At 53.7% G+C, this 24,150-nt stretch overlaps 2 protein-coding genes across 10 annotated transcripts; one reads left to right on the top strand and one right to left on the bottom strand.

The window, feature by feature from the left end:
* Positions 1-1,136: 1,136 nt before the first annotated feature.
* Positions 1,137-20,512, bottom strand: MOB3A (MOB kinase activator 3A). 7 transcript variants are annotated; one of them, XM_085013550.1, is made up of 6 exons: positions 20,382-20,512; positions 14,805-14,935; positions 11,225-11,355; positions 8,742-9,244; positions 4,720-4,922; positions 1,137-2,263 (listed from the first exon to the last, which is right to left on the bottom strand). In XM_085013550.1, the coding sequence occupies exons 4-6, from the start codon at positions 9,163-9,165 to the stop codon at positions 2,234-2,236; spliced, it is 657 nt and encodes a 218-aa protein (XP_084869676.1). In that variant the 5' UTR covers positions 9,166-9,244; positions 11,225-11,355; positions 14,805-14,935; positions 20,382-20,512; the 3' UTR covers positions 1,137-2,233. The 7 variants fall into 7 exon arrangements, 5 of the variants coding, with proteins under 5 accessions (XP_084869676.1, XP_084869675.1, XP_020939861.1 ...); XM_085013549.1 differs by having other exon boundaries at positions 14,805-14,902; XR_014837915.1 differs by lacking the exon at positions 11,225-11,355 and having other exon boundaries at positions 1,137-3,398; positions 3,779-4,922; positions 14,805-14,902.
* A 365-nt stretch (positions 20,513-20,877) lies between these two features.
* Positions 20,878-23,898, top strand: IZUMO4 (IZUMO family member 4). Of its 3 annotated transcripts, none has more exons than XM_085013547.1 (7): positions 20,878-21,172; positions 21,260-21,340; positions 21,456-21,527; positions 22,258-22,284; positions 22,382-22,457; positions 22,612-22,659; positions 23,528-23,898. In XM_085013547.1, the coding sequence occupies exons 1-7, from the start codon at positions 20,959-20,961 to the stop codon at positions 23,655-23,657; spliced, it is 648 nt and encodes a 215-aa protein (XP_084869673.1). In that variant the 5' UTR covers positions 20,878-20,958; the 3' UTR covers positions 23,658-23,898. The 3 variants fall into 3 exon arrangements, with proteins under 3 accessions (XP_084869673.1, XP_084869674.1, XP_020939859.1); XM_085013548.1 differs by lacking the exon at positions 23,528-23,898 and adding an exon at positions 22,742-23,305; XM_021084200.2 differs by lacking the exon at positions 22,612-22,659 and having other exon boundaries at positions 23,567-23,898.
* Positions 23,899-24,150: the final 252 nt, after the last annotated feature.

Genomic DNA, 24,150 nt, shown 5'->3' with positions numbered 1-24,150 from the left:
GGCAGCCCGCTAGTGGGCCTAGGCGTTCTGTGTGCGAGTTATTTCCTTATACACGGTGTATGAATTCCCTGTGGCAGCTCTAACAGGTCACCACAAACTCAAGTAATTAAATAATACAAATTTATTCTAAGTTCTGGAGATAAGTCCAAAATAGGCCTGTGGGGCTAAAACTAGGTGCAGGCAGGTCTGGTCCTTCCAGAGGCTCTAGGGGAGAATCAGTTCCTCCTTTTCCAGCTTCTGGAGGCACCACATCCCTGGCCCCTTCCTCCATCCTTACAGACAGCAGGTGGCATCTCCCGCCTCCCTCTTTATGAGGACCTTGTGATGACACTGGGCCCCCAGGGAATTCAAGGTCATCGCCATCTCAGGGGCCTTCACTTAACCCCACCTGCAAAGTCCCTTCTGCTATGTGAGGCGACACAACCAGAGGTCCCAGGTCCAGAACTGGGACATCTTTAAGGCTGTTGTTTCAAATAACAACATCTCTCCAAACTTTAATCTGGTCCTGGAAGTCTCTGCGGTGTGTTTGCAAAATCAAGGGGTCAGGAAACAGCGGTTAGTTTAGAAGGTTGTCTCCAAGGATCTTCGCTCCAAGACTCTCTTTCCCTCCAACAGAGACGGCGCGCCCTCTAGGGGCGGGAAGCTCCATACCCGCCTCGAGCGAGCACAGGCCCTAAGCTGCCTCCAAGGGACTCCTGAGAGTAAGTTTTCACACTCGCCCTGTGTCCAAGGTCACAGGTTCCCTAGGACTTGGCAGAGACAGAAAACACCCCTCTGTCTATTTTCTCTCAAATCTATTTTTCTGCACTCTGTTCAAAGTTTTTTGGAATCTCTGTGTAGCAAAGAGGCGGTGGTTAATATCATGCTTGGTAAGTGCTGAAAGCATCGCAGACAAAGCAGAAATGAGAGGGAAGTGGGCACCTTCTCAACCTGCCTTCCAGACACTTGTGCTCCATGCCTGCCCTGCACCCGTGAGGTCTAATCGTACCAATATCCTGTCCGCGTCTGCTCCCCTATCTGGGGCACTTTGACGGGTCACAAACCCTTGCGAGGACTCCTGGTGACAAAGATGGTGACATGCCCCTAAGCCGGGCCCCCCTGCCAGGAAAACAGAAATGACACCCAGCAGCCGCAGGGGAGGAGACGGTATGATTTATTCCGATGTTCGTGTGGGAACATCCACGGGCGTGGGGGCGGGTACATGGGACCCCTGCCCACAGCCCCGCCGCCTTTCCGACCTGGCCAGTGGCCTGGGGGGCACAGTGGTTATGGCATTTGGTCGCAGTTCTGCACTGAAAAGGAGCTACATTCAGGCTGTCTCCTGAGGAGTCGGACCTGGTGGCTTCTGGAAGGACCAAGGCCAGGTCGTGGTAATTGCACTTGTGCGGTATTGGCGTTGGCGCCCTTCTCCCCTGCAAGTGCCCGGATACCAGATGCGGCCCCACGCCCTCAGGTGCAATGGGGAGGTTTGGTTCCGGAGCTACAGAGGGTCACACGCACAGGGTTTTGATGGGATGCTGGCAGGTGTCTGACGAGAGGTGACTCCAAACATTCAGGGAAATTCAAAGGCCCCAAACCCAGAGAGCAGCAGCCTGTTATTCTTGACAGGGGATGTTTCTCTTGGGGGCAGGGGGTGGGGAGCTCACTTATCTGTATGTAAGAAACTTTCTTCCCATAACATCTCATGGCAGTGGTAAATGAAAGTGTAAGAACTCAATCTTTTATGCAATGCAAAGGGGCCACAGGAAACCTGGGATGTGTGCGTGGGCTTGGGACGAATCCCGGAGGAACTAGGGACAGAAGTGGTCTGGGGAGGATGCAAGCGGGTAGGGTGCTCACTGCGGGATCAGATTCCAGCCTTGGCCTCACTGGGCCCAGCACCCCACAGGCTGAGCACCGGCTTAGGTCGAGCAACCCCCTAGGCCAAGCATCCCCCAGGCCCAGCCCAAAGGAGACAGGGCTGGGTGGGGTCGTGTCCTGGAAAATGCAAGTGGTTTACAAACAAAGTGGGTTTTCCTGGCTGCTCACAGCACACAGAACTATGGAATTCAAGTTCAATCTCCCCAGCAGGGCCAGGAGACTGGGGTCTGTGCAGGCCCACAGTTGCTGTACCTCTCGATCAAACAGAGGAAGCCACCCTGTGGCATAGAGCTCTGGGCTAGGAGACACTGGTCCCTGTTCTGGAGACGTGGCTCTCCAGTAGTGGCCTCAGTGACATGGGGCTGAGGGCCTCTCAGTGGCACATCCGTGCAGTCATTTCTTTCTGTTAGGAAGAAGCAGAACATCAGGTATGGACATCAGGAAATTGCATGCAAGGGAAATTGCGGGGGCGCAGGCTCAAGGGGCAAACCTTACAAAATACAAACAGACAGCAACACAGACCCTTCCTGTTAAAGACCAGTCTGTCTTTAGAATGAACTCTGAGCATCGTTGTGGGAGAAATGGCCATGGGATATGACACTAAGCTCAAAAACAGTGAACCCATCACAAAACTGTACACCATGGTCTCTAGTAGTTGGTGAGATTCACATAAAATGAACCGTGGTAGAGCAGCATCCACCTCCACCACGGTGTCACCCTGCCCCTGGCTCCAAAACACCCCACTGCACCACGAAGCATGTGTACCATGACTTTAACTCTGCAAAAACCTTTGCTGACAGGCAGAGCCTGCAAGGGAATATGACAGTTATGTGAAGACATTTTTTAGAGATTTTTCGAAGTTGGAAAAGAATAGACTTTTGCAAGGACCCAAAGTAACAGACAAATCCAGGAAAAACAGCCCCACATGGAATGTAACCTGGTGCAGTCACTATGGAGAACAGTCTGGCAGTTCCTTAAAAAACCAAAAACAGAGTTACCACGTGATCCTACAATCCCACTCCTGGAGTGGTAGAAAAGTCTAATTCAAAAAGGTACATGCACCCCAATGTTCACAGCAGCACTATTCACAACAGCCAAGACATGGAAGCAACTTAAATGTCCATTGACGGATGAATGGATAAAGATGTGGGGTGAGTGTGTGTGTGTGTGTGTGTGTGTGTAATGGAATATTACTCAGCCATAAAAAATAACGAAATAATGCCATCTGAAGCAATATGGATGCAACTAAAGATTATCATACTAACTGAAGTAAGTCAGAAAGAGAAAGATAAATGCCATATGATACCACTTATATGCGGAATCTAAAAAAAATGAAACTGGGAGTTCCTGTTGTGGTGCAGTGGAAATGAATCTGACTAGTATCCATGAGGATGAGGGTTTGATTCCTGGCCTCTCTCAGTGGGCAGGGGATCTAGTGTGGCTGTGAGCTGTGGTATAGGTCTTAGATGTGTTTAAGTTCCAGTGTTGCTGTGGTTGTGGCACAAGCCAGCAGGTGCAGCTCCGATTTGACCCCTAGCCTGGGAACTTCCATGTGCTGTGGCTGTGGCCCTAAAAAAGACAAAAATAAAATAAAAAATAAAAAATAAAAAAATGAAACAAAAGAATGTATTTATAAAACAGATCCGCAGACATAGAAAGCAAACTTATGATTATTAAGGGGGAAAGGGGATGGAGGGATAAATTAGGAGTGTAGGATTAGGAATTTCCATTGTGGCTCAGTGGTTAACACACCCAACTAGTATGTATGAGGACACAGGTTTGATCCCTGGCCCCGCTCAGTGGGTTAATGATCTGGCCTTGCCGTGAGCTGTAGTGTAGGTTGCAGATGCATCTTGGATCCTATGCTGCTGTGGCTGTGGTGTAGGCTGGCAGCTACGGCTCCGATTCAACTCCTAGCCTAGGAACCTCCATATGCCAAGGGTGTGGCCCTAAAAAAGACAAAAAAAAAAAAAAAGGGAGTGGAGGATTAACAGAAACACACTACTATGTATAAAATAAACAACAAGGATCTGTATAGCACAGGGAACTATATCAATATTTTGTAATAACCTATAAGTGAAAAAGATTATGAAAAAGAGACATATATGAGTGTATAACTGAATCACTTTTTTGCATGTCTGAAACTAATACAAGACTATAAATCAACTATACTTCATTTAAAACAAATACCAAAAAGCAGGCTCACCTGGGGACCCAGGAGGAAACTGTGAATGGGGACTGAAAGTGATGACCTAGTCTCCCCAGGGGTAGAGCCATACACCCAGATCCCGCCTAGCCCTGGATCATCCCAGCATTTCCGAGCTTGGGGAGAAACCCAGAGAGGGGAACGGAGGTGCATCCCACTCTGTAATGACCCTGGGGATGTTCACCCTGGAAGAGTGGCAGCAACTGATGGGCACTGGGAGAGCAGCCACCTGTGCCCTTTGACCTCACAGGTCCTGCTCAAAGACATTTGGTTAATGCTGTGCCCAATGGGGTGACCTGGATCTGGCCACCCAAAGAGTCCCAACTCTAGGGTGGGGTCATTACTGACCCATGTGGCCAATCCCTGGAGGGAGAGAGTGAATGGTTGCAGGGACTGCGGAGGGGAATGGAGATGATGCTGATGGGGATAAGGCTTCTTCAGGGGTGCTGGAAGGTTCTAGAACTGGAGAGAGGTGGTGACTGCACAACTCTGTGCATGTACTAAATACTGAGGTGTTCACTTCACAAGGGCCAATTGTACGATGTGTAAACTTAACCTCAATGAAAACCAACAAGCAGTCTTCCTCGCTCTCCACGGGCGCAGCCCTCGCACCCGCAGCCCCCACCAAGGCCTGCTGGCTCCCGGCCACTCACCAGCGGCTCCAGCTCCTTGGTGTCGATGAGGCCGAATTCCGTGACGAAGTAGTAGAAGTGCTTGTAGCAGGTGTTGACGTGCGCCTCGGAGCCCAGCTGCGCGATGCGGTCAAAGTGGTGGATGTAGACGTGCACGAAAACGCGGAAGAGCCGCGACAGGATCTTCTTCACCACCTGCAGGAAGTTCTTGGGGAACGGCGTGCCTGCACGGGCGACAGGGCGCAGCGTGGCTGGGTCATGGGCGAGCGCCTTCCTCCCAGACCCATCCTGGCCTCTCCCTCTGCCCATGTGGCAGGCATGCCCCCCACCACTCCCGCCTGTTGCCTCTGCCCTCGCTGCGCCTTCTCACACCCCAGAGCCAGAGCTCCCTGCCCTCCTGGCGGAGGGGAGGTGCACCGGCTTCCTTGACGGTTTCTAGTTCTCTTTTTCGAAAGAGCACAAGACAAATCAGAAAACCACGTTTTGGCCTTTCACCTTTTGCACTTAATATATTTCTCTCTCGCCATCCTAAGCAAATTTCATGATACTACTTTACACTGGAATGTACATGCCTTAATTGCACACACACTTTATCGCTCCTTCTTCTATTACTGAATTTAATACATTTTATTTCTATTTTTTTTGGTTTGTTTTTTGTTTTTGCTTTGTAGGGCCACACTGCAGCATATGGAAGTTCCTAGGCTAGGGGTCAAATCGGAGCTACAGCTGCAGGCCTACACCACAGCCACAGCAACGCAGGATCTGAGCCGCATCTGCGACCTACACCACAGCTCACAGTTATGCCAGATCCTTAACCAACTGAGTGAGGCCAGGGATCGAACCTGTAACCTTATGGTTCCTAGTTAGATTCCCTTCTGCTGCTCCACACAGGGACTTCTTTATTTCTATTTTTATTGCTATTTCCCCCCCTTTTTTAGGTCCGCACCAGAGGCATATGGAAGCTCCCAAGCCAGGTGTAGAATCAGAGCTGTAGCTGCCCGGCTAAACCACAGCCACAGCAATGCCAGATCCGAGCCGTGTCTGCAACCTACACTACAGCTCATGGCAATGCTGGATACTTGACCCACTAAGTGAGGGCAGGGATCCAACCTGCTTCCTCATGGATACTAGTTAGGTTTGTTACCACTGATTCACAACGGTAACTCCTCTATTTTTATTTAAAAAAAATTTTTTTTTGTCTGTGCCCACAGCATGCAAATGTTCCCAGATCAGGGACTGAACCCGTGCCACAGCAGCAACCCAACCACAATAGTGACAAGGCCAAGTCCTTAACCACTAGGCCACTGGGAAACTCCAGTATTTTTATTTTTATTTTTTTTTTGCTTTTTGGGGCTGCACCTGCAGCATATGGAAGTTCCCAGGCTAGGGGTCTAATTGGAGCTACAGCTGCTGGCCACAGCCACAGCCACAGCCATAGCAATGCCAGATCCGAGCCGTGTCTGCGACCTACACCACAGCTCATGGCAATGCCAGATCCTTAACCCACTGAGAGAGGCCAGGGATCAAACCCACAAATTCATGGCTCCTAGTCGGATTTGATTCCACTTCACCATGACAGGAACTCCTTTATTTTTATTTTTTTATCTTTTGTCTTTTTAGGGCTGCACCCATGGCATATGGAGGTTACCAGGCTTGGGGTCAAATCGGAGCTGTAGCTAGCAGCCCACACTACACACAGCAATTTGGGATCTGAGCCGAGTCTGTGACCTATACCATAGCTCACAGCAATGCTGGATCTTTTAACTCACTGAATGGGGCCAGGGATCAAACCCGTGTCCTCAGGGATCCTAGTTGGGTTTGTTACTGCTGAGCCACAACAGTATTTTTTTTTAGGGCCGCATCCATGGCATATGGAGGTTCCCAGGCTAGGGGTTGAATGGGAGCTGCAGCCACAGCAATGCCAAATCCAAGCCATGTCTGTGATCTATACCACAGCTCATGGCAACACTGGATCCTTAACCCACTGAGTGAGGCCAAGGATCAAACCTGCGTCCTCATGGATACTAGTCAGGTTCATTTCCACTGAGCCACGAATATGGGAACTACCCTTCCAGCATTTTTAAATTGTGGTAAAACACACCTGCTCTGAGAATCGCTGACCAGCCATCCTCTGCCAACAGGCTCCTTCAGGGGGCTAAGCGCCCCTATGTGCTCCTCCCCCTCCCTGACCTCATGTCCTCTTCCTCCTCCAGGACAGAATCCTAGTGGTCATTCCATCCAACCAGTGCTGGGGAGAGGGGCAACAAAGGGGACCAGCCCCTGACCTTCAAGAGGGGGCTCCCAAGCTAACACGTAGGGGAAGGAGTAGAGAGGTGCCACCAAGCGTGGGAAACCAAGGTGTGCCAGGTCCACAGTTCCTGAGGATGGAATCAACAGCAGCACCAAATGGCCAAATGGCGCTGTGCTTCCCTCAGGGCGAGGAAAGGCCCTAAGGACACGCAAGTAACTTCCGGAGAGACGCGTGTGCAGGGAGGTTCATGGCGCAGCCAGACCGAGAGCAGCCAGACCGAGTTGGGGGCGGAAGACCAGCCCTGAGGCTGCTCACAGTGGGAAAGGCCCCAGGCATGTGGAGAAGGAAGGCAGATGGGAAAGAGACCCCCCCGCCCTGACGACCTGCGCCTCCCCAGCTCCCCTCCTGCATGTCTGGGGGCCCACGGAACTGATGGGACCCATATTCTGCTGGCCCGACGCGTTTGTGAACGTCTGTTACAGGTGGACAGGCCTCAGCAGCTGGGGGCCGAATTCTGGGGACTGTTCATTTGGCTTCTGGGTGTTCTCCCTGAGGGGAGAAAAAGGCTGAACAGAAGGAATGCTCGTGAGATGACCACGTCCATGGGGCATCTAAGGTGCACATGTCCTCCGCAAAGACCTAGGTGGGAAGTGGCCTAGAAAGTGTGCGGCAGATGTGTTACCAAGTGAGAAGGAGGAAAGACGGGAGCATGGCCTGGCACCAGCTACATGGGTCCCGGCCTGCTCTGCCCCCCTCCTGAGGAGTGTTGCTGGGAGTCACTGAGGTCATCCTGGGTGGAGAAGGAGAGGCAGCCCTGCAGGAGAAGGGCCTAGAAATGCCATCTTTCAGGACTACATTGCCTATGCTTGCAACGATGCTCTCGCATGGGGGTTGCAAATGTGGTGCACCGCCTGGTTCTGTAAATAGTTTTATTAGAACACAGGCCCACTCTTTATGCACGTGTGTCTGTTTACGTATCGTCCATGATAGCTTTCAGGCTACATGGCAGGTCCAAGGAGCCTAGACAGACCATATACACCACAAAACCAGGAAGAGTTACTATCCAGCCCTTTCTGGGAGAGTCTGTGGACCCTGGGTCTAACCTGGAGAGTGTGGGCAGGTGGCTTTGGTGCCTAAATGGATGCAGAGGCATGTGTGGTGCCAGCATACGAAAGTGAAATTTGGACAGGTCTTTCCTTGACTCAGCCACAAATCTAACCCCGAGAGGCGTGGCAAGCTCTGGTTCTGAGCAGAACCACAAACAAGCAAAGAACAGCATTTCAGTCGGCCTGCCTAGCTTGGGGGGTCGAACCAGACCAAGGGGAGAAGAAGACTGATAGGGATGGGCCGGGGGTGGTGGGATCAAAGCTGAGGGCTGCACACCGCTGTGCATGTACTTCAAGGCCCCTGAACCGTGAGCTTTGGGAGGTGGTACTGAGGGCACGGGGACTCCATGCAGTAAAACTGTTACTAAAAGAACACAAGAGGCATTCCCATCGTGGCACAGTGGAAACGAATCTGACTAGGAACCATGAGGTTGCGAATTCGATCCCTGGCCTCGCTCAGTGGGTTATGGATCCAGCGTTGCTGTGAGCTGTGGTGTGGTGTAGGTCACAGACGTGGCTCGGATCTGGTGTTGCTGTGGCTGCAGTGTAGGTTGGCAGCTGTAGCTCCAATTGGACCCCTAGCCTGGGAACCTCCATATGCCGCAGGTGCGGTACCAAAAAGCAAAAAGCAAAAAACAAACAAACAAACAAAAAAAAACAAGAACACGAGAGCAGCAGAGACTCACCGACGTTGGTGGGGAAGACGTCCTCGTTGTTGATCTGTACCTCAACCCAGTCCATGAGCAGGTCCATGTAGCGGGGGGCTGAGAGCGCCGTGGGCCGCCGGAACTTGTTCTCATCCTGCCAGCGGTACTCGTACTTGGGGCCGCCTGACATGATGGGGCAGGAGCGCTCGGTGCAGCCGTCACTGATGGTGCCGTAGATGAGGTTGATGCGGTTGAAGAAGTCCACCACGTGCACGGCCACCCAGTCGTTGAGCTCCTCGCCAGCAGGCAGCTGCACGGCCAGCTTCAGGTCTAGCCCTGCGTTCAGCGATGCCTGTGCCTTCTTGTGCAGCTCAAAGCGCTGGGTGCCCGGCTCAAACTTGCGCTTGGGCCGGAAGGTCTTGTCCTTGTTGAAGACCTGTTTCAGCAGGAAGGGGTTGGACATCTTGGCGGGGCCTCCACAGGGCAGGGCGGGCAGGATACTCGAGACAGGGCGGTCACTGGGCCCCGGGTTTTCCCCAGACCTGGAACACACAAAGGGGAAGTGTGGGCACTTGTTCCCGGGCTAGGCCCTTATTTGGAAAAAGTCTGCAGATATGATTGAGTTGAGGGTCCTAGCAGGCGCTCTTCCTAGATCACCCTGGTGGCCCTCATCTGATGACGGGGGTCCTTGTAACACAAGACAGATAACCGGGAAGGGGCTATAGGATGACGGAAACCCAGTGTCCCTCCAGCTCCTCCTGAGCCTTCTTTCTGCACCGTCATCTGTTGCATGGGGAGAGTGACAAACCCCTCAGAGGGTGGGAGAGGCTCATACTTGGGACATCATGTACCAGCTCCACTGCCATCACTGCTGTGGTTACAGCTCTCTGTCTGTGTGGGCCTGGCTGGGGTGGGGTTGGGTCTGTGTCTCTGGGGGCAAGGGTGGGGTTGGGTCTGTGTCTCTGGAACTCATCTGGCTGTGCCACACGCACCGCCTGTACAATACATAATCACTTGTGAGTAATGTTATCATACACCCCCCTTCCTTTGCCCTGGGACCAGCAGCCTTGTCCGGCAGCCCCTCCAGACCAGCATGCTGTGTAGCAAGCTGCCACACACCAAGGGGCTTTGAACCACTCACCTTTGTTACCAGAAAGTTCTGGATATCCCATGTCTGAAATGGGCCTTGTGTGTCCTTCTCAGGGGTCCCCTCACCCCCCCAGACCCGAGGCGGCCATGCAGAGAATGGATGTCAGTGCCACCAGGCTGACCTCAGTGACAGAGAAGCAGTTCCTGGAGGGCAGGGCCCAGGCCGGCAAGTCTGGTGTCCCCAGCACACCCTTGTCTGCAGGATCAGGTGGGAGTGACCAGGAGAGGGAAGGACCTCAGTAGACATTTTGTAAGAGTAGAGTCACCACCACCACCACATCCTGGAGCCTCCAGGCTCACAGCCCTTCCACCCTGGTGGGTCTGGAAAGCAAAGTGTCCAGGCTGTAGAACTGGAACCTTTGGGGCCACCTTCCATAAGCCTTGGGGTTAATTCCAGAGGCTGGACAGATGGTAAAGCGCTTATGCCAGTGTTCCAGTGGTCCTGCCCCGGGGCAGGGAGCCTGGCAAGTGATGCAGACTCTGATCTAAGAATTCAAGAAAAGGCTGCCTGGCCTAAAGGGAGATGGAGCTCCATCCAGCCAAGAGATGGAATGTGTGTGTGTTGGGGGGCAATGTTTCTCCCCTCAGGGAGAGGGTGACCCTAACTCCATCCTCCTTCTGCGTCCTTAGCGTGCACACAGGGCCTGCTCACAAAGGGCTCAGAAGCCTCTGATGTGAGAGCAGGGAAGAGCCCTTCCTGTCCTGGTGAGCGGGGAGAGCGTGGTTGGCAGAATGGCGGCCCCAGAGATGCCCTGTCCTGGTACTGGGGCCTGTGGACGTGTCCCCTCATGTGGCAGAGGGGACTTTGCAGGCGGGGTTAAATGAAGGCCCTGAGATGGAGGTGGTCCTGGATTCCCCGGGGGCCCAGTGTCATCACAGGGCCTCATAAGAGGGAGGCGGAAGGGTCAGAGGCAGAGATGGGAGATGCCGCGCTATTAGCTGTGAGGATGGAGGAAGGGGCTGCGAGCCAGGGATACGGTGCCTCTAGAAGCTGGAAAAGGAGAAATGGATTCTCTCCTGGAGCCTCTGGAAGGACTAGCCCTGCCCAGACCTGGGTTTAACCCTGTGAGGCCCAAGTCAGACCCCGACCTCTAGAACCATGAGACAGTCAATGTGTGTGGTTTTCAGCTACAAAGTCTATAGGGACTTGTTACAGCACCCCCGGGAAACCCAGAGAGAGGCTACACAGATAATCCTAGAGCGCCGGGCAGAATAACCTACAGTTGACATCACTGGGTCGCTCAAGCCCTAGTTACATCTGGGCCTGGACCTTCTGTCCTCCCCACTGGACACTGTGGGTTGCTGGAAGCTGGGCATCTGGGGTCAGAGCCAGAGGGATGGGAAGAGCCCCAGTGAGGAGGAGAGGGACCCACCTCCGCCCCCAGAGGATGGCTCTGATCAAAAAGGACAATCACTAGGGCTGCAGATGATGGGGAGCAGTTGGAACCCTCCTCCAGCACTGCCAGTAGGAATGTCAAATGGGGCAGCCACTGTGGAAGACCGTCTGGTGGTTACAAAAACACAGCATTACCATCTCACACAGCAATGCACTCCTGGCGCCCACCCAAAAGAAGTGACAACACACATCCACACAAACATCTGTAAGTGTGCATGCCTGGCAGCATGGTTCACAGCATCCAAGAGGTGGGGTCACCCAAATACCCAGTAACAGGTGAACTCAACTACACATGGGAGCATCACTCAGCCATGAAAAGGAGAGAAGCACTGACACTCACTACCATGTGGACGGACCGGACCCTGAGACCGTGATGCTCAGTGAGAGAAGCAGATGCAGAAGGACACATGGTGTGGGATTCCATGGATGAGAAATGTCCAGGAGTTCCCGTCGTGGCGCAGTGGTTAACGAATCCGACTAGGAACCATGAGGTTGCAGGTTCGATCCCTGCCCTTGCTCAGTGGGTTAACGATCCGGCATTGCCGTGAGCTGTGGTGTAGGCTGCAGACGCGGCTCGGATCCCGCGTTGCTGTGGCTCTGGTGTAGGCCAGTGGCTACAGCTCCGATTCAACCCCTAGCCTGGGAACCTCCATATGCCGCGGGAGCGGCCCAAGAAATAGCAACAATAACAACAACAACAACAAAGACAAAAGACAAAAAAAAAAAAAAAAAAAAGAAATGTCCAGAACAAGCACAGCCACAGATAGATAGGTTGGGTTCCTGGTTATCAGGGCCTGGGGAGAGGGTAGGGTGACTGCTCATGGGAATGGGATTTCTTTCCTGGAGTTAGAATGTTCTGGAATGGATAGAAGTGATGGTTGCAAATAGCGAATATACTGAAAACAACGGAATATACACGTTAAGTAGAGGGAAGAGTACAATATGTGTATGACATCCAATTACGACAGCGTTTTTTGTTTATTTTTTAAGATTTTAATTTTTTCCATTATTGTTGATTTACACATTCTGTCAATTTCCGCTGTACAGCAAAGTGACCCAGTCAGGGTTTTTTTGTTTGTTTGTTTTCTTTTTAGGGCCACACCTGTGGCATATGGAGATTCCCAGGCTCGGGGTCCAATTGGAGCTGCAGCTGCCAGCCTACACCACAGCCACAGTTATATGGGATCCGAGACACATCTGTGACCTATGCCACAGCCTGTGGCAACACTGGATCCTTAACCCACTTAGAGAAGCCAGGGATCGAACCTGCACCCTTATGGACACTGTCAGGTCCTTAACCCATTGAGCCACAGTGGAAACCCCAAAGCAGTTACTTTGTAACGTGGGGTGCAGGGGACGAGAGCCAGTCAAGGCTGGGCCTCTGCCCCAGGCACTCAAAGAACTAAAGACATTTCTCTCTCAGTTCAAAATGAGGCCAGTACTGCCTGTAAACCTGATCACTATAAATGGTAACATTAGCACCAAAAACTGCACCGAAGGAAATGTGCAGTCATTGACATCCCAGTGAAGGCTTGGCGACGTAAGGACTGCTTGGTGATGCAGCTTGAGGCAATCTGTGCTCTGTCCACAGACCAGGAGTGCCTTCTCTTCCTTCCCCAAAGCCGGCCCTGGAGCCCCAGCCCCGTCATCACTTCCTGCCACGGTAGTTAATACCCAGCACGGCACTTAGTAACCCTTGAGGAAAAACGGAACCCCCACTTCACAGATGGGAAGACTGAGGCCCAGACCCAGCACTGCTGACATGGGGGTTGTCTGGGGTGCTGTCGAGTGTGGAGCAGCAGCCCCAACCCCCACCCCCTTGATGCCACTGGCACCCCCAGTGGTGATGACAAGCACAGATATCCCCAGATATTTTCCAGCATCCCCTAGGGGCAGGACTTCCCCAGGGAAGAACCATTGGGTTATAAGATCATGCATGACTCACTACTAACTAGCTAGTGATTAGTAAGTCACTGTTCAGCCTCGCATGTGGCCACAGGAATAGCAAGAGTTTACACCCAGACTATGGGGGCAAAGCCTTGGTTATTTCTGCTGTGTCACCAGCCTCCACAGCCCCACCTCTCTGTTCTTTGGGCTTCCATGAGTCTGATCCCAAAGCCAGAACCAGATGCCTATGGAGCCAGTACAGGTGCTTCCGGTTCAGACCCTCCCTGGTTTTAGGGGGGCGCAGACATGGCTCTGGGTGCCCAAGTCCTGGGGGGCAGGAAGCTGGTACCTCCGAGAAGGGAAAGCAGCAGAGTACAGGATGCAGCCACCAAGGCCCTGACGTGGAAGACCAGGTGAGCTCAGCCTCGGAACCCCCAGGAGACACTGGTTAAAAGAGACCACCTGCCCCACCCCTCTCTCAGAAGGGACCAGCCGTGTCCCCTGGGCTAGGCAGCCAGGACCCTTGTACCAGGGCATGTGTGCTTCTCACGCCAGGTGGGAACCCTGTGGCCCCGCCCATGGCTGCCAAATGCCCAAGGGGTCGTGACCTGCCCATGTGATGAATCTGCAGACATAGTGGCTCTCAGGCCACTCCAGGTGCAGATCAGGGGACAGTCACCCTGTGGGGACCAGTTGGAGAAGCCAGCCAACCTCTCCTGCGCCCACCACCTGGCGGCACAACCATACTCTGGCAAGGAGATGACGAAGTGGGTGTCACACTCCTGTCCAGCCAACGTGGGGCAGGGCCGGCCATGGAGCCCCCAAAGCTGCTTCTGCGTATCCCGCCCATCCAAGTTCCTTGTCCACCCTGCAGCCAGTCTCCTAACCTCAGGGGAATCACAACACCAAGAAAACACTGCCTTCTACTTATTTGAGTCTTCCCCAGGGGTGGGACTCTAATAGCTGACGATGTCACCTGGGGACCTGAGACCTGCCAGACAGGAGCGGAGTGGCGGGGAGGGCCTCAGGGAGAGGACACAAGGCCCACTGGCCCGGCTGACCCCGTGTCTGTCTCCAGCCCTTCCTGCCATGGAGCAGACCCAGGCCTGGACAGTTCTGGAAGATAGGGTGGGACTGTGGAAGGAGTGTGTAAGGTTCCTGCCTGCCTTTCTGTCTCCTCAGAAAGTGGGAGAAATTTTTTTTTTTTGTCTTTTTGCTATTTCTTTGGGCCGCTCCCGCGGCATATGGACCCAGGCTAGGGGTCAAATTGGAGCTGTAGCCACTGGCCTACGCCAGAGCCACAGCAACGCGGGATCCAAGCCGCATCTGCAACCTACACCACAGCTCACGGCAACACCGGATCATTAACCCACTGAGCAGGGGCAGGGACCGAACCCACAACCTCATAGTTCCTAGTCGGATTCATTAACCACTGCGCCACGACGGGAACTCCCAGAATTTTTTTTTTTAAGTAGGAGCAATGATTTTCTGAAAAACTTCCTGGGTGGGCAGAGTTCCCGCCAAAAGCAAACAGCTTTCTAGCAGAAACACAGACTCCCACAGCTACCGGAAGGTGCCTCTTCCTTGAGAAGCGCTACAGGAGGCCAGGGCCCCTGGGATACACTCGCGTGCACACACACACACACACACCCCACCGCCGTCCCAGGTACCTTTTTCTCTGCCCTTCTTAGAACACCTCTAAGGACCGCGTGGGGAAAACCAGGACAGGCTTCTCGGAATTCAGCACTAAGGGCTCCCCTGCTTCTTCCTGAAGAGAGATGCGTGTAGTACTGAGAAACTCCTAGAGTGACAAAAGTTAAGATGACAAAATTCCCCTGCCTCAGCATGCACTCACTGCCACCCCCCACCCCGCCCCTGCATTTTGCTGAAAACATAACAAAACACAGTTCCTGTGAGCAACCGCCTTGAGTGAGCTGCTGCACCTCAGCCCAGTTGCCACTTCCTTCCGGTGCCTCCACATCCTGCCTGGGCCACTGACATTGCCATTGCTGCTGCAGGGATGGGCCCCAACCCCAGACGTCAGTCCCGCATGCTCTGGATGGCCGAGTGAACCCTGGCCCCTGGCCTGGCAGCCAGAGTGTCTGGCTGTGGGAAGCTCGGAGCCCTGGATCTGTCCTGTCAAAGCCCTTTGCGCCCCGAGCTATCTTCCACCATCTACATGTTTTGGGTTTTTTTTTTTGTCTTTTTAGGGCCGCACTCACGGCATATGGAGATTCTCAGGCTAGGGAACTACTCTGAGCTGTAGCTGCCGGCCTCCACCACAGCCACAGCAACGTGGGATCTGAGCCACATCTGCGACCTACGGCAACGCTGGATCCTTAAACCACTAAGTGAGGCCAGGGATCGAACCCACAACCTCATGGTTCCTGGTCGGATTCATTTCCACTGTGCCATTATAAGAACTCCTGTGGTTTTTTTTTTTTTTTTTTTTTTTTTTATAAATAAAAGTCAATTCAGATATAATAACATACTTTTTTCCTTCTTTTTGCCACACCCATGGCATATGGGAGTTCTCGGGCCAGGAACTAAATTCAAGCCAGAGCTGTGACCTGCGACACAGCTGCAACCATGTTGGCTCCCTAACCCACTATGATGCGCTGGGCTGGGGATTGAATCAGCACTTCCAGAAAGACAAGCTGGATCATTACCCTGCTTGACACAGCGGGAACTCCAAAGTCCACCCTTTTAAAGTATACAATTCAATGGTTTTCAGTAAACTCATAGAGCATGCAGCCGTCACCACTAAGTCCAGAACAACCTCAGCACTGCACAAAGAAACCCTGTGCCCAGAAGCAGTTATTTCCTATCCCCCTTTTATAAAAGGGCCACTTCACATTCCCTAAAAAGACATGTTCAAGTCTTCACCCCTGACACCTGTGAATGGACCGTGCTGGGAAATGGGGTCCTTGCTGATATAATTAGGATGAGGTCACGCTGGAAGAGGCTGGGCCCTCAGCCATTGACTGCCATCCTTCTAAGAAGAGGGAGACCTGGACACAGATGAAAGGAGACAGCCATGTGATGGAGGCGGAGAGATAGGGATCCGTCTGTGACCCAAGGGCAGACCAGGATTGCCAGGCACACCAGAAGCTGGGAGAGGCAGGAAAGACCCTCTCAGGGCCTCTGAGAGTCCTGAACCCACAGCAGATAAGAGGTGGCTGGCGATCTCAAGCTGGCTCTCCCCATGTCTACAGCCTTCACTCCACCAAGATGAAGAGAGGGTGCTGGGGAGCTACCTGGTGGCTCAGTGGGTTAAGGATCAGGTGTTGTCATTATAGTGGCTCAGATTGCTGCTGTGGCGCAGGTTCAATCCCTGGCCCGGGAACTTCCACATGACATGGGTGTGGCCAAAAATAAAAAAAAGAAGGGGTTCTGCATGTACACAGCTGAACACACAACTCCTCCAAACCTCGTTCCTGTCTTAGCTCCCCACAGGGGCAGACAGACTGAATGTTCAACAAAATGGTATAATGAGGGGTGGGGGTGGGGGGACAGAAAGGAGAGTTGTGGATGGTGTGTCCGCTTAGAAGCCACACCTCTTCCTTCTGAGGACCTCAGACCAAGGACGCAAGAGCTGCCATGGCATGTTTAACTGATCCCAGACCTGCATGTCAGAAAGGGTAACACACAGGAAACAGCACCCACAAACTCTTGTCCAAACACCAACTCCCCTCTGCTGGCTATCCAAGCCTCCTTTCCACACCAAGGTCCTCGGGATCGAAACTCGCCTGTGACCACCTCCAGTCTGTGAGGAGGGCCATCCATCAAGTGGCGCACTCTTTCCAGGGATGGTGACTCTGCCCCAGATGTTCATGGCTGTCATGACTAGGGAGTTCCTGGCACTGAATAGGTGGGGCCACGAGGCTGCTCCAGGATGTCCCATGCCCAGGACACCTCCATGGAGAAGGACCCAGCCCCACATGTCTTATCTGGGACTTGGGAGCTACAGGAATGACCATCTCCTTCCCAGAATCCAGTTTCTAAAGTCAGATTTGCCTTTTTGGCTTAAGCAATCTGAACCTCGAAATTCTAGGAAGTCAGGAACAGAGCTCACCAGCTGGGGCATGTCCAAAATTTCCCAGAGTAAAAACCCAAGTTCCAAGCATGCTGCCTGGGGAATTTTTGTTAAGTCTCCATTTTAAGAAGCCCTGGAAGAGTTCCCGTCGTGGCACAGTGGTTAACGAATCTGACTAGGAACCATGAGGTTGGGGGTTCGATCCCTGCCCTTGCTCAGTGGGTTAACGATCTGGCGTTGCCGTGAGCTGTGGTGTAGGTTGCAGATGCAGCTCAGATCCCACATTGCTGTGGCTCTGGTGTAGGCTGGTGACTACAGCTCCGATTTGACCCCTAGCCTGGGAACCTCCATACGCTGTGGGAAGTGGCCCTAGAAAAGGCAAAAAGACCAAAAAAAAAAAGAAGCCCTGGAGATGAGAGAGCAGCTCCCGGAATGATGGTTAGTGGCTTTTTCCTGAACCTGGCTGGCTTGGGAGGGTCGTGGCATGTGCAAAAGACTGCCTTAACCATGTTAGGAAGACATCATCTGAAGGGTCCTGGAACTGAAACAGCACTTCCACGAAACCCCACAGGGACCAAAATGACCACTTCTGCTTTTTCTGAGAGAGGCGACTTAGAACTCAGCTTATCACAGCATCTGTGGCGCTTGGTATGTGAACACCATGCTCAAGATTTTAAAGATGATAGAGACACTCCTACAGGGAGGTTCAAATAAAAAGTAAACTCTCAGGCCATGGAAAGATGTGAGGGACCCTAAACGCACATCACTAAGTCAAAGAAGTCCATTGGAGAAGGTGATGCTGTGATTCCAACTCTATGATGGTCTGGGAAAGGCAGAGCAAAACTATGGGGACAGCAAAAGGATCTGTGGTCGCCAGGGGTGGTGAGGGTGGAGGGGTGAGGAGGATTGAACAAACAGGTGGAGCACAGGTGATTTTTAGGGATATGAAACTACTCTGTGTGCTAAAATGATAGATTCCTGTCAGTTTACATTTGCTTAAACCCAGAGAACATATACCACTAAGAATAAACCCTAGTGTACTACAGATGCTGGCTGACAATGATGTCTCAGTGTGGGTTCTGCTCTGGTGGGGGGAGTTGACAATGGGGAAGGAGGTGCATATATGGGGGCAGGGAGTACCTGGGAATTCCCTGAAACTTCCACTCAATTATGCTGTGAGCTTAAAACTTCTCTAAAAAAAGAAGTCTATTAAATATATATATATGTATATATACACACACATACATATATTTAACACATTCACCAATTACCACACACCAAGCACTTGGCCAAATCTTTTGAGTTGCTCATCCCATTTAAGAAATAACTACAGCCACAAATAGGAAGCAGATAATGACAAATTCTATGAAAGCAGGAGTTGGACATATATTTGCACAAAGAATAAGCACTGTGGAAGGCACCAAAATATGATATATGCCTCATGTGTAATTTCTAACTTCTGGGTAGCCATAATGAAAAGTAAAAAATAAACAAGTGACTTTTAACATTGATAAGATATACTATTTAAACCTAGGACACCAAAATAGCATTCCAACATCTAACAAATAGAGAAAACACTAAGGAAATATTTTGCACACACACACGCCATCTTAACACACTGGGTCTCAGAAATCTGGTGTGTACTCTACATGGATGGCACATCTCATTTTGGCACATTCTGGGGACTCACCAGTCATGCAACACTGGAGAGCTCAGCTCCAGAGGGTCTTAAAAGGGGAAAACCCGGAGTTCCCGTCATGGCTCAGAGGTTAAGGAACTCAACTAGTATTCATGAAGACGCAGGTTCGATCCCTGGCCTTGCCCAGGTGGTTAAGGATCCAGCATTGCTGTGAGCTGTGGTGTAAGTCACAGACGCAGCTCAGATTTTGTGTTGCTGTGGCTGTGGTGTAGGCCAACAGCTGCAGCTCCATTTGGACCCCTAGCCTGGGAACCTCCATATGCCGCGAGTGTGGCCCTAAAAAGAAAAAAAAAGGTGGGGTGGAACCCATCTGCTGGAGGACAGGAGCAACAGGGCAGGTGCTGTTTGAGGCAGGCACCAAATTCAGACTCTGGTGAGAAACTGGGTGCCCTAGGGTGTGGGCAGGGGTGGGGCAGCAAAGACTTCCCCTTGCTTCACTTCATGATCAGTACCACAGACACCGACAGGCTACCATAACTTGGGGTGGGGGAGTATGCCCCCAGGCACTCAGGGCTTCCGGAGGCGGCAGTGCTCTGTTCTGACATTGTCCATCCATGGCATCAGTCAGTGCTGAGTCCGTGAAATGGGCTAAAAAGAGCCCCTGAACTTTATGCTGGGTGGAGAGTGGGATGAAGAAGCGGCTGACAGAGGCCAAGTGTAACAGAAGCAAATCCAAAATCACAAAGTGCAGGCAGGCAGTGGGGTATGAGATACAAATCCCATGCCACAATTTATCCAACTGTATGCTTTGAATGTGTGCAGTTCACTGCAAGTCTACTGAGCCTCTATAAAAAGGTTTAAAAAAAAAAAAAAGAAAGAAATCCAAGGGGCAGAAAGCTCCTGTGAATAAATTCTGGGAGACTCTTACCCCCAAATGAGCAGTGGCTCTCTCAGTGGGAGCATCACTGGTCATTTATTTACAAAGAGCCTGTGACTCTGCGTATCTTTCAATCACCTCTCCTTCCCTTTTCAGCGACGTTTTGTAAAATACTCGGCCATTGAAAGCAAATACAAGCCCTATAGCCAGTTCAGAGACAGAGCTGTGGAGTCACCAGGTAGTCAGTGCCGACACCTGCCGACCAGCCCTTGCCCGCTGCTCAGGGACTCTTGGGACAAGGAAGCCTGCTTGCAGAGGGCAGGTGTCCCAGTGGGCTGGGGGCCCTAAAATTCTGTGGGCTTTCCATCCATCAGGAGGTGGGGTCCTGATCAGCGATACAACCAGGGGTGACCTAAAGTAACATTTGTAACCGCTAATTGGACCAAGGGCCGCCACGGCTCCTGCCCCTCCACCACTGTTCACCCCCCTGAGGGGCCCGGTTGTCTGGTCCTCCGCGGTTGTCCCCCCGCCCCTAAGGGCCCGGCCTCCCCGCCGCCCGCGGTCGTACCTCCTGAGGTCGCCCTGCCCGCGGTCGCCCTCTCTGAAGGACCCGGCCTCCCTCGCCTCTACCACCGTTCACCCCTCTGAGGGACCCAGCCTTCACACCGCCCGCGGTCATACCTCCGAGGACCCACCTGCCGCCTGCTGTCCGAAGGATCTGGCCACTCTCGTCGCCAGACTCCGCCCCCGGGGCTCCAATCAGCCTTGCCTCGCCGTCCGCCGCGGAAAAACTCCGCGCACCACTGCCCCGCCCCGGATATACTTCCGCTCCTGTCCAAGGCCTTCCCGGAAGTGGAGCGGAGACTGCCCGCGGGCGGAGCAGCTGAGTGCCCGGAGCGCTGGACCGGGCCTCGAGGTGGGGCCGCCGTGGAAGGAGGAGCTTGAGCGGGCCGAGAACGCCTGCGTGGAGCGCGGTCAGGGGCGGGGCCAATAGAGGGGTGGAGCCCTCTTTGGGAGCTGAGGTTGGTGGGCGTGGCTTGAAAGAGGAGTAGGCGGTGGGAAGTCGCTAGTCAGTTGCGAGGGCGGGCCTACGCCGAGGGGGCGGGAGAGGGCGAGGCTATGTCACAAGAGAGCGGTTGGTTGGTGAGCGATGGGGGCGGGGCACGAGGGCGCCGTTTGTTGGTGCGCGGCAGAGGGGCGTGGCTCGAGGGGCGCCGTCGGTTGGCCGGCGGCGGGCGGCGGGTGGTGGGCGGTGGGCGGTGGGGGCGGGCCATGGCCCTGCTGCTGTGCCTGGGCCTGACAGCTGCGCTGGCCCGAGGCTGCTTGCACTGCCACGGCAACTTCTCAGAGAAGTTCTCCTTCTACCGCCATCACGTGAACCTCAAGTCCTGGTGGGTGGGCGACATCCCTGTGTCGGGTTCGCTGCTCACCGACTGGAGCCAGGACACGATGAAGGAGCTGCATCTGGCCATCCCCGCGGAAATCAGTGAGTACCCCGGCCCTGCCTGCACGCGCTCCACGCCCAACCAGACCCTGGGCCAGGCCTCTCTCACAACTCTCCTCTCACCCCCAGCCCGGGAGAAACTGAACCAAGTGGCAAACGCCGTGTACAAGAGAATGGATCAACTGTACCAGGGAAAGATGTATTTCCCGGGTAAGGGGGCGGCCGCCACAGTGGGAAACCGAGGAACAACCCCGCGGCCCCAGGGCATCTCACGCTGACCCATCCACCTGCCCCTGACCTTCTCCCTCCTGCCTCCCCCCATTAGGGTATTTCCCCAACGAGCTGCGAGCTATCTTCCGGGAGCAGGTGCACCTCATCCAGAATGCCATCATCGAAAGTGAGCAAATAAGGGCTTCGGGGATGGAGGATGCTGCCCAGAGCCTGAGGACCCAGGACCACAGGAGTGTTTGCCTCTTTCTAGGCCTAGGCCCAGGTTCCAGCCAGGGCCTGGCTGAGACTAGAGCCATGTGAATAGGGATCTGGCATGATGCAGCTGGGTGTTGGAACTCAGAAAGGACAGAAAGTGGGGAGAAAGTCTGCTCCCTGGGAGTTCCCGTCGTGGTGCAGCGGAAAGGAACCCGACTAGGAACCATGAGGTTGCGGGTTTGATCCCTGGCCTCGCTCAGTGGGTTAAGGATCCGGCGTTGCTGTGAGCTGTGACGTAGGTTGCAGACTCGGCTAGGATCCTGCATTGCTGTGGCTTAGGCCAGTGGCTACAGCTCCAATTCGACCCCTGGCCTGGGAACCTCCATATGCTGCCCTAAAAAAACCCCCCAAAAACACAAAAACCAAAAACCAAAAAAGTTTCCTCTCTGAGGGGGGACACTCTCATCTAGTGGACACCAATAGGACACCTGGAAGGATAAATTTTGACCTGTCCCTATCATCTCCCCCAGCCAGTCCCTGGAGGCCTGAGTATTGCTACTGCCCTTCCCCATGGTTTGCTTCACCCCAGGCTGGGGCCATGGACACTCCTGAGCCTTGGGCAGCCTGGGAAGGTGGGCTGGATGGGGAGGACAGTCTAGGCCTGCTAAGAAGATACCATCTGTGCTCTCACCCTTTCACAGGCCGCATCGACTGTCAGCGTCACTGTGGTGAGCCTCTGTCCAGGTTGTGGGGTGCAGCAGCAGCAGCATGGGGCCCCAGAGGCTGAGGGTGAGGGGACCTTCGGCTGCCTCTGGTCTATTGCAGGCATCTTCCAGTACGAGACCATCTCCTGCACCAACTGCACAGACTCACATGTTGTCTGCTTTGGCTACAACTGCGAGTAAGGCTCAGAATCACACACCTGCCTGTGTGCCCACCGCCCCCGCCCCAGCCACAGGGTCCAAGGGTCTCCCTGGAGTGGGCCCCTCCATCACCTGGGTGGGGGGAATGGAAGCTCCCCCCAGCTGGCCCCTCCATGTCCTATGTGCCGGCAGGTCGTCGGTGCAGTGGGAGACAGCAGTGCAGGGCCTCCTCCAGTACATGTGAGTCAGGGGAGCTGGGCTTAGGGTGGGGACCCCAGTCAAGGCCACTTGGCCCCTGACTCCAAACCTGCTGTTGTTGCAGAAATAAGTGGCACAAGTAAGTTTCCCCTTTCCAAACCTGAGTTTGATCACAGGCAGTGGGGCACGTGTGCCCTCTCCGGTGAGTATGTGCCTGGCTGAGGCCACACCTGATGCCAGGGACCCAGATTCTTTCTCCCAGGGTCTTGGAGCTCAGCTGGCACAAGCGGTATATCCTGGTTAGAGTCTCCACAGAATCTGGTCCCACCCATGCCCCAAGAAGTGGGAATGCTGTGGTCAGAGGCAGGGAGGGCCCCCCATGGTGGATGTGGGCCCTAGTGAAGAGCCTAAGGACCACAGGCACAGCCTTATCCCCAATGCTTAGAGCTAACTGAGGCTGCGTCATTTCTTTCAGACAGAGCACCAGCACGAGGTGAGGTCTCCAAGGTCCATCCTCTGGGCAAGGAGGGGACGGGAGGGGTGGGGTTGTCCAGGTCATTGGGGGTGGACAGGGGTGTTAAGTGCAGTAGGCATAGCTGGGCAGCTCTCTCTGCATCTGGGACATGTGGAAGTCACCTCCGCAACCACGCAAGTGCAACACTTCATGAATAAACATGAGCTCCTCCTCCTCCTGGTCTGGACTCACAGAACCACTCCAGCCTTGTGAGTGACCCAGAGGAGGGAGGCTGCAGGGACTGGGCGGACTCCAGGGGCAGGGGCTCCCCCACTTCTTTGGAGCCCTGGTTGTGGGGGTGTTGGGCATGACCCCAGGGCTGTCTGAGTTGAGCTTTGGGAGTCTGCCTGCAGCTCTCTCAGGTGCCCCACCTGGGAGGAGGGGCCTAGCTCCCAGCAAAGGCCCACAGGGCAGGGCACCCCTATCTCCCTGCAGCCTGATATCACCAAGCTTCACCTGTCTGGAGCCCCCACATCTGGCCAACCTGACTCTGGAAAACGCTTCTGAGTGCCTGATGCAGCACTGAGGGGAGCCGGCTGGCCAGACCTGTCTGAGGCCATGGTGTGGGGCCAGGACTCCGTTGGACCGTTTGGGCCTGACTGATGGAGCAGGCCTGCTGCTGCCTGGGTGCCCCACCCTCCTTGGAGCCCAGGCCGGGCTGGGGCGGGAGGAGGGTAAGGGAGATAACGTGGGTTTGTACAGAGTATAGTGTTGACGTGGGGAATCACAGCAATCTGATGGAATGATTAAATATCCCTGACATTTTCTCATCGTGGAACAGTCCTTGTTAGCAAGATGGGCTGGGGTCTCAGGTAAAGTGTGTTCTGGGTGCCGGGCAGGGATTCCCCCTGCACAGATTTGCGTTAGTAACAGGCAGGTGCACAGGGAAACCAGCCTTTAGAGCGATGACTCAAAGGGAGGCCAGCTTGGGTGCACCCTGGGGTTCCTGTTACATCAGGCTGCCCCAGCCCAGGCACAGGAACTGCTATCCACATGGCTGAGCCTCTTTCTGAAGCTCA

The sequence above is a fragment of the Sus scrofa genome, chromosome 2, assembly GCF_054392235.1.
Source record: "Sus scrofa isolate SSC_HxYL_T2T_F1_AM1 chromosome 2, Sscrofa_HxYL_maternal_Yorkshire_Landrace_v2.0, whole genome shotgun sequence".
Lineage (NCBI taxonomy): Eukaryota > Metazoa > Chordata > Mammalia > Artiodactyla > Suidae > Sus > Sus scrofa.
The sequence above is the reverse complement of the archived record's forward strand: the minus strand, read 5'-3'. Positions and strand labels throughout refer to the sequence as shown.

What these genes read in the sequence shown, in the direction of transcription:
- MOB3A (XM_085013550.1), bottom strand. Translation starts at nt 9,165, where the DNA reads ATGTCCAACCCCTTCCTGCTGAAACAGGTCTTCAACAAGGACAAGACC. An exon ending in CGTCTTCCCCACCAACGTCG is followed by an intron (nt 4,923 to 8,741) that starts GTGAGTCTCTGC and finishes TCGCCCGTGCAG; the next exon opens with GCACGCCGTTCCCCAAGAAC. An exon ending in CCAAGGAGCTGGAGCCGCTG is followed by an intron (nt 2,264 to 4,719) that starts GTGAGTGGCCGG and finishes TCTTCCTAACAG; the next exon opens with AAAGAAATGACTGCACGGAT.
- IZUMO4 (XM_085013547.1), top strand. Translation starts at nt 20,959, where the DNA reads ATGGCCCTGCTGCTGTGCCTGGGCCTGACAGCTGCGCTGGCCCGAGGC. An exon ending in GGCCATCCCCGCGGAAATCA is followed by an intron (nt 21,173 to 21,259) that starts GTGAGTACCCCG and finishes TCTCACCCCCAG; the next exon opens with CCCGGGAGAAACTGAACCAA. An exon ending in TGCTTTGGCTACAACTGCGA is followed by an intron (nt 22,458 to 22,611) that starts GTAAGGCTCAGA and finishes ATGTGCCGGCAG; the next exon opens with GTCGTCGGTGCAGTGGGAGA.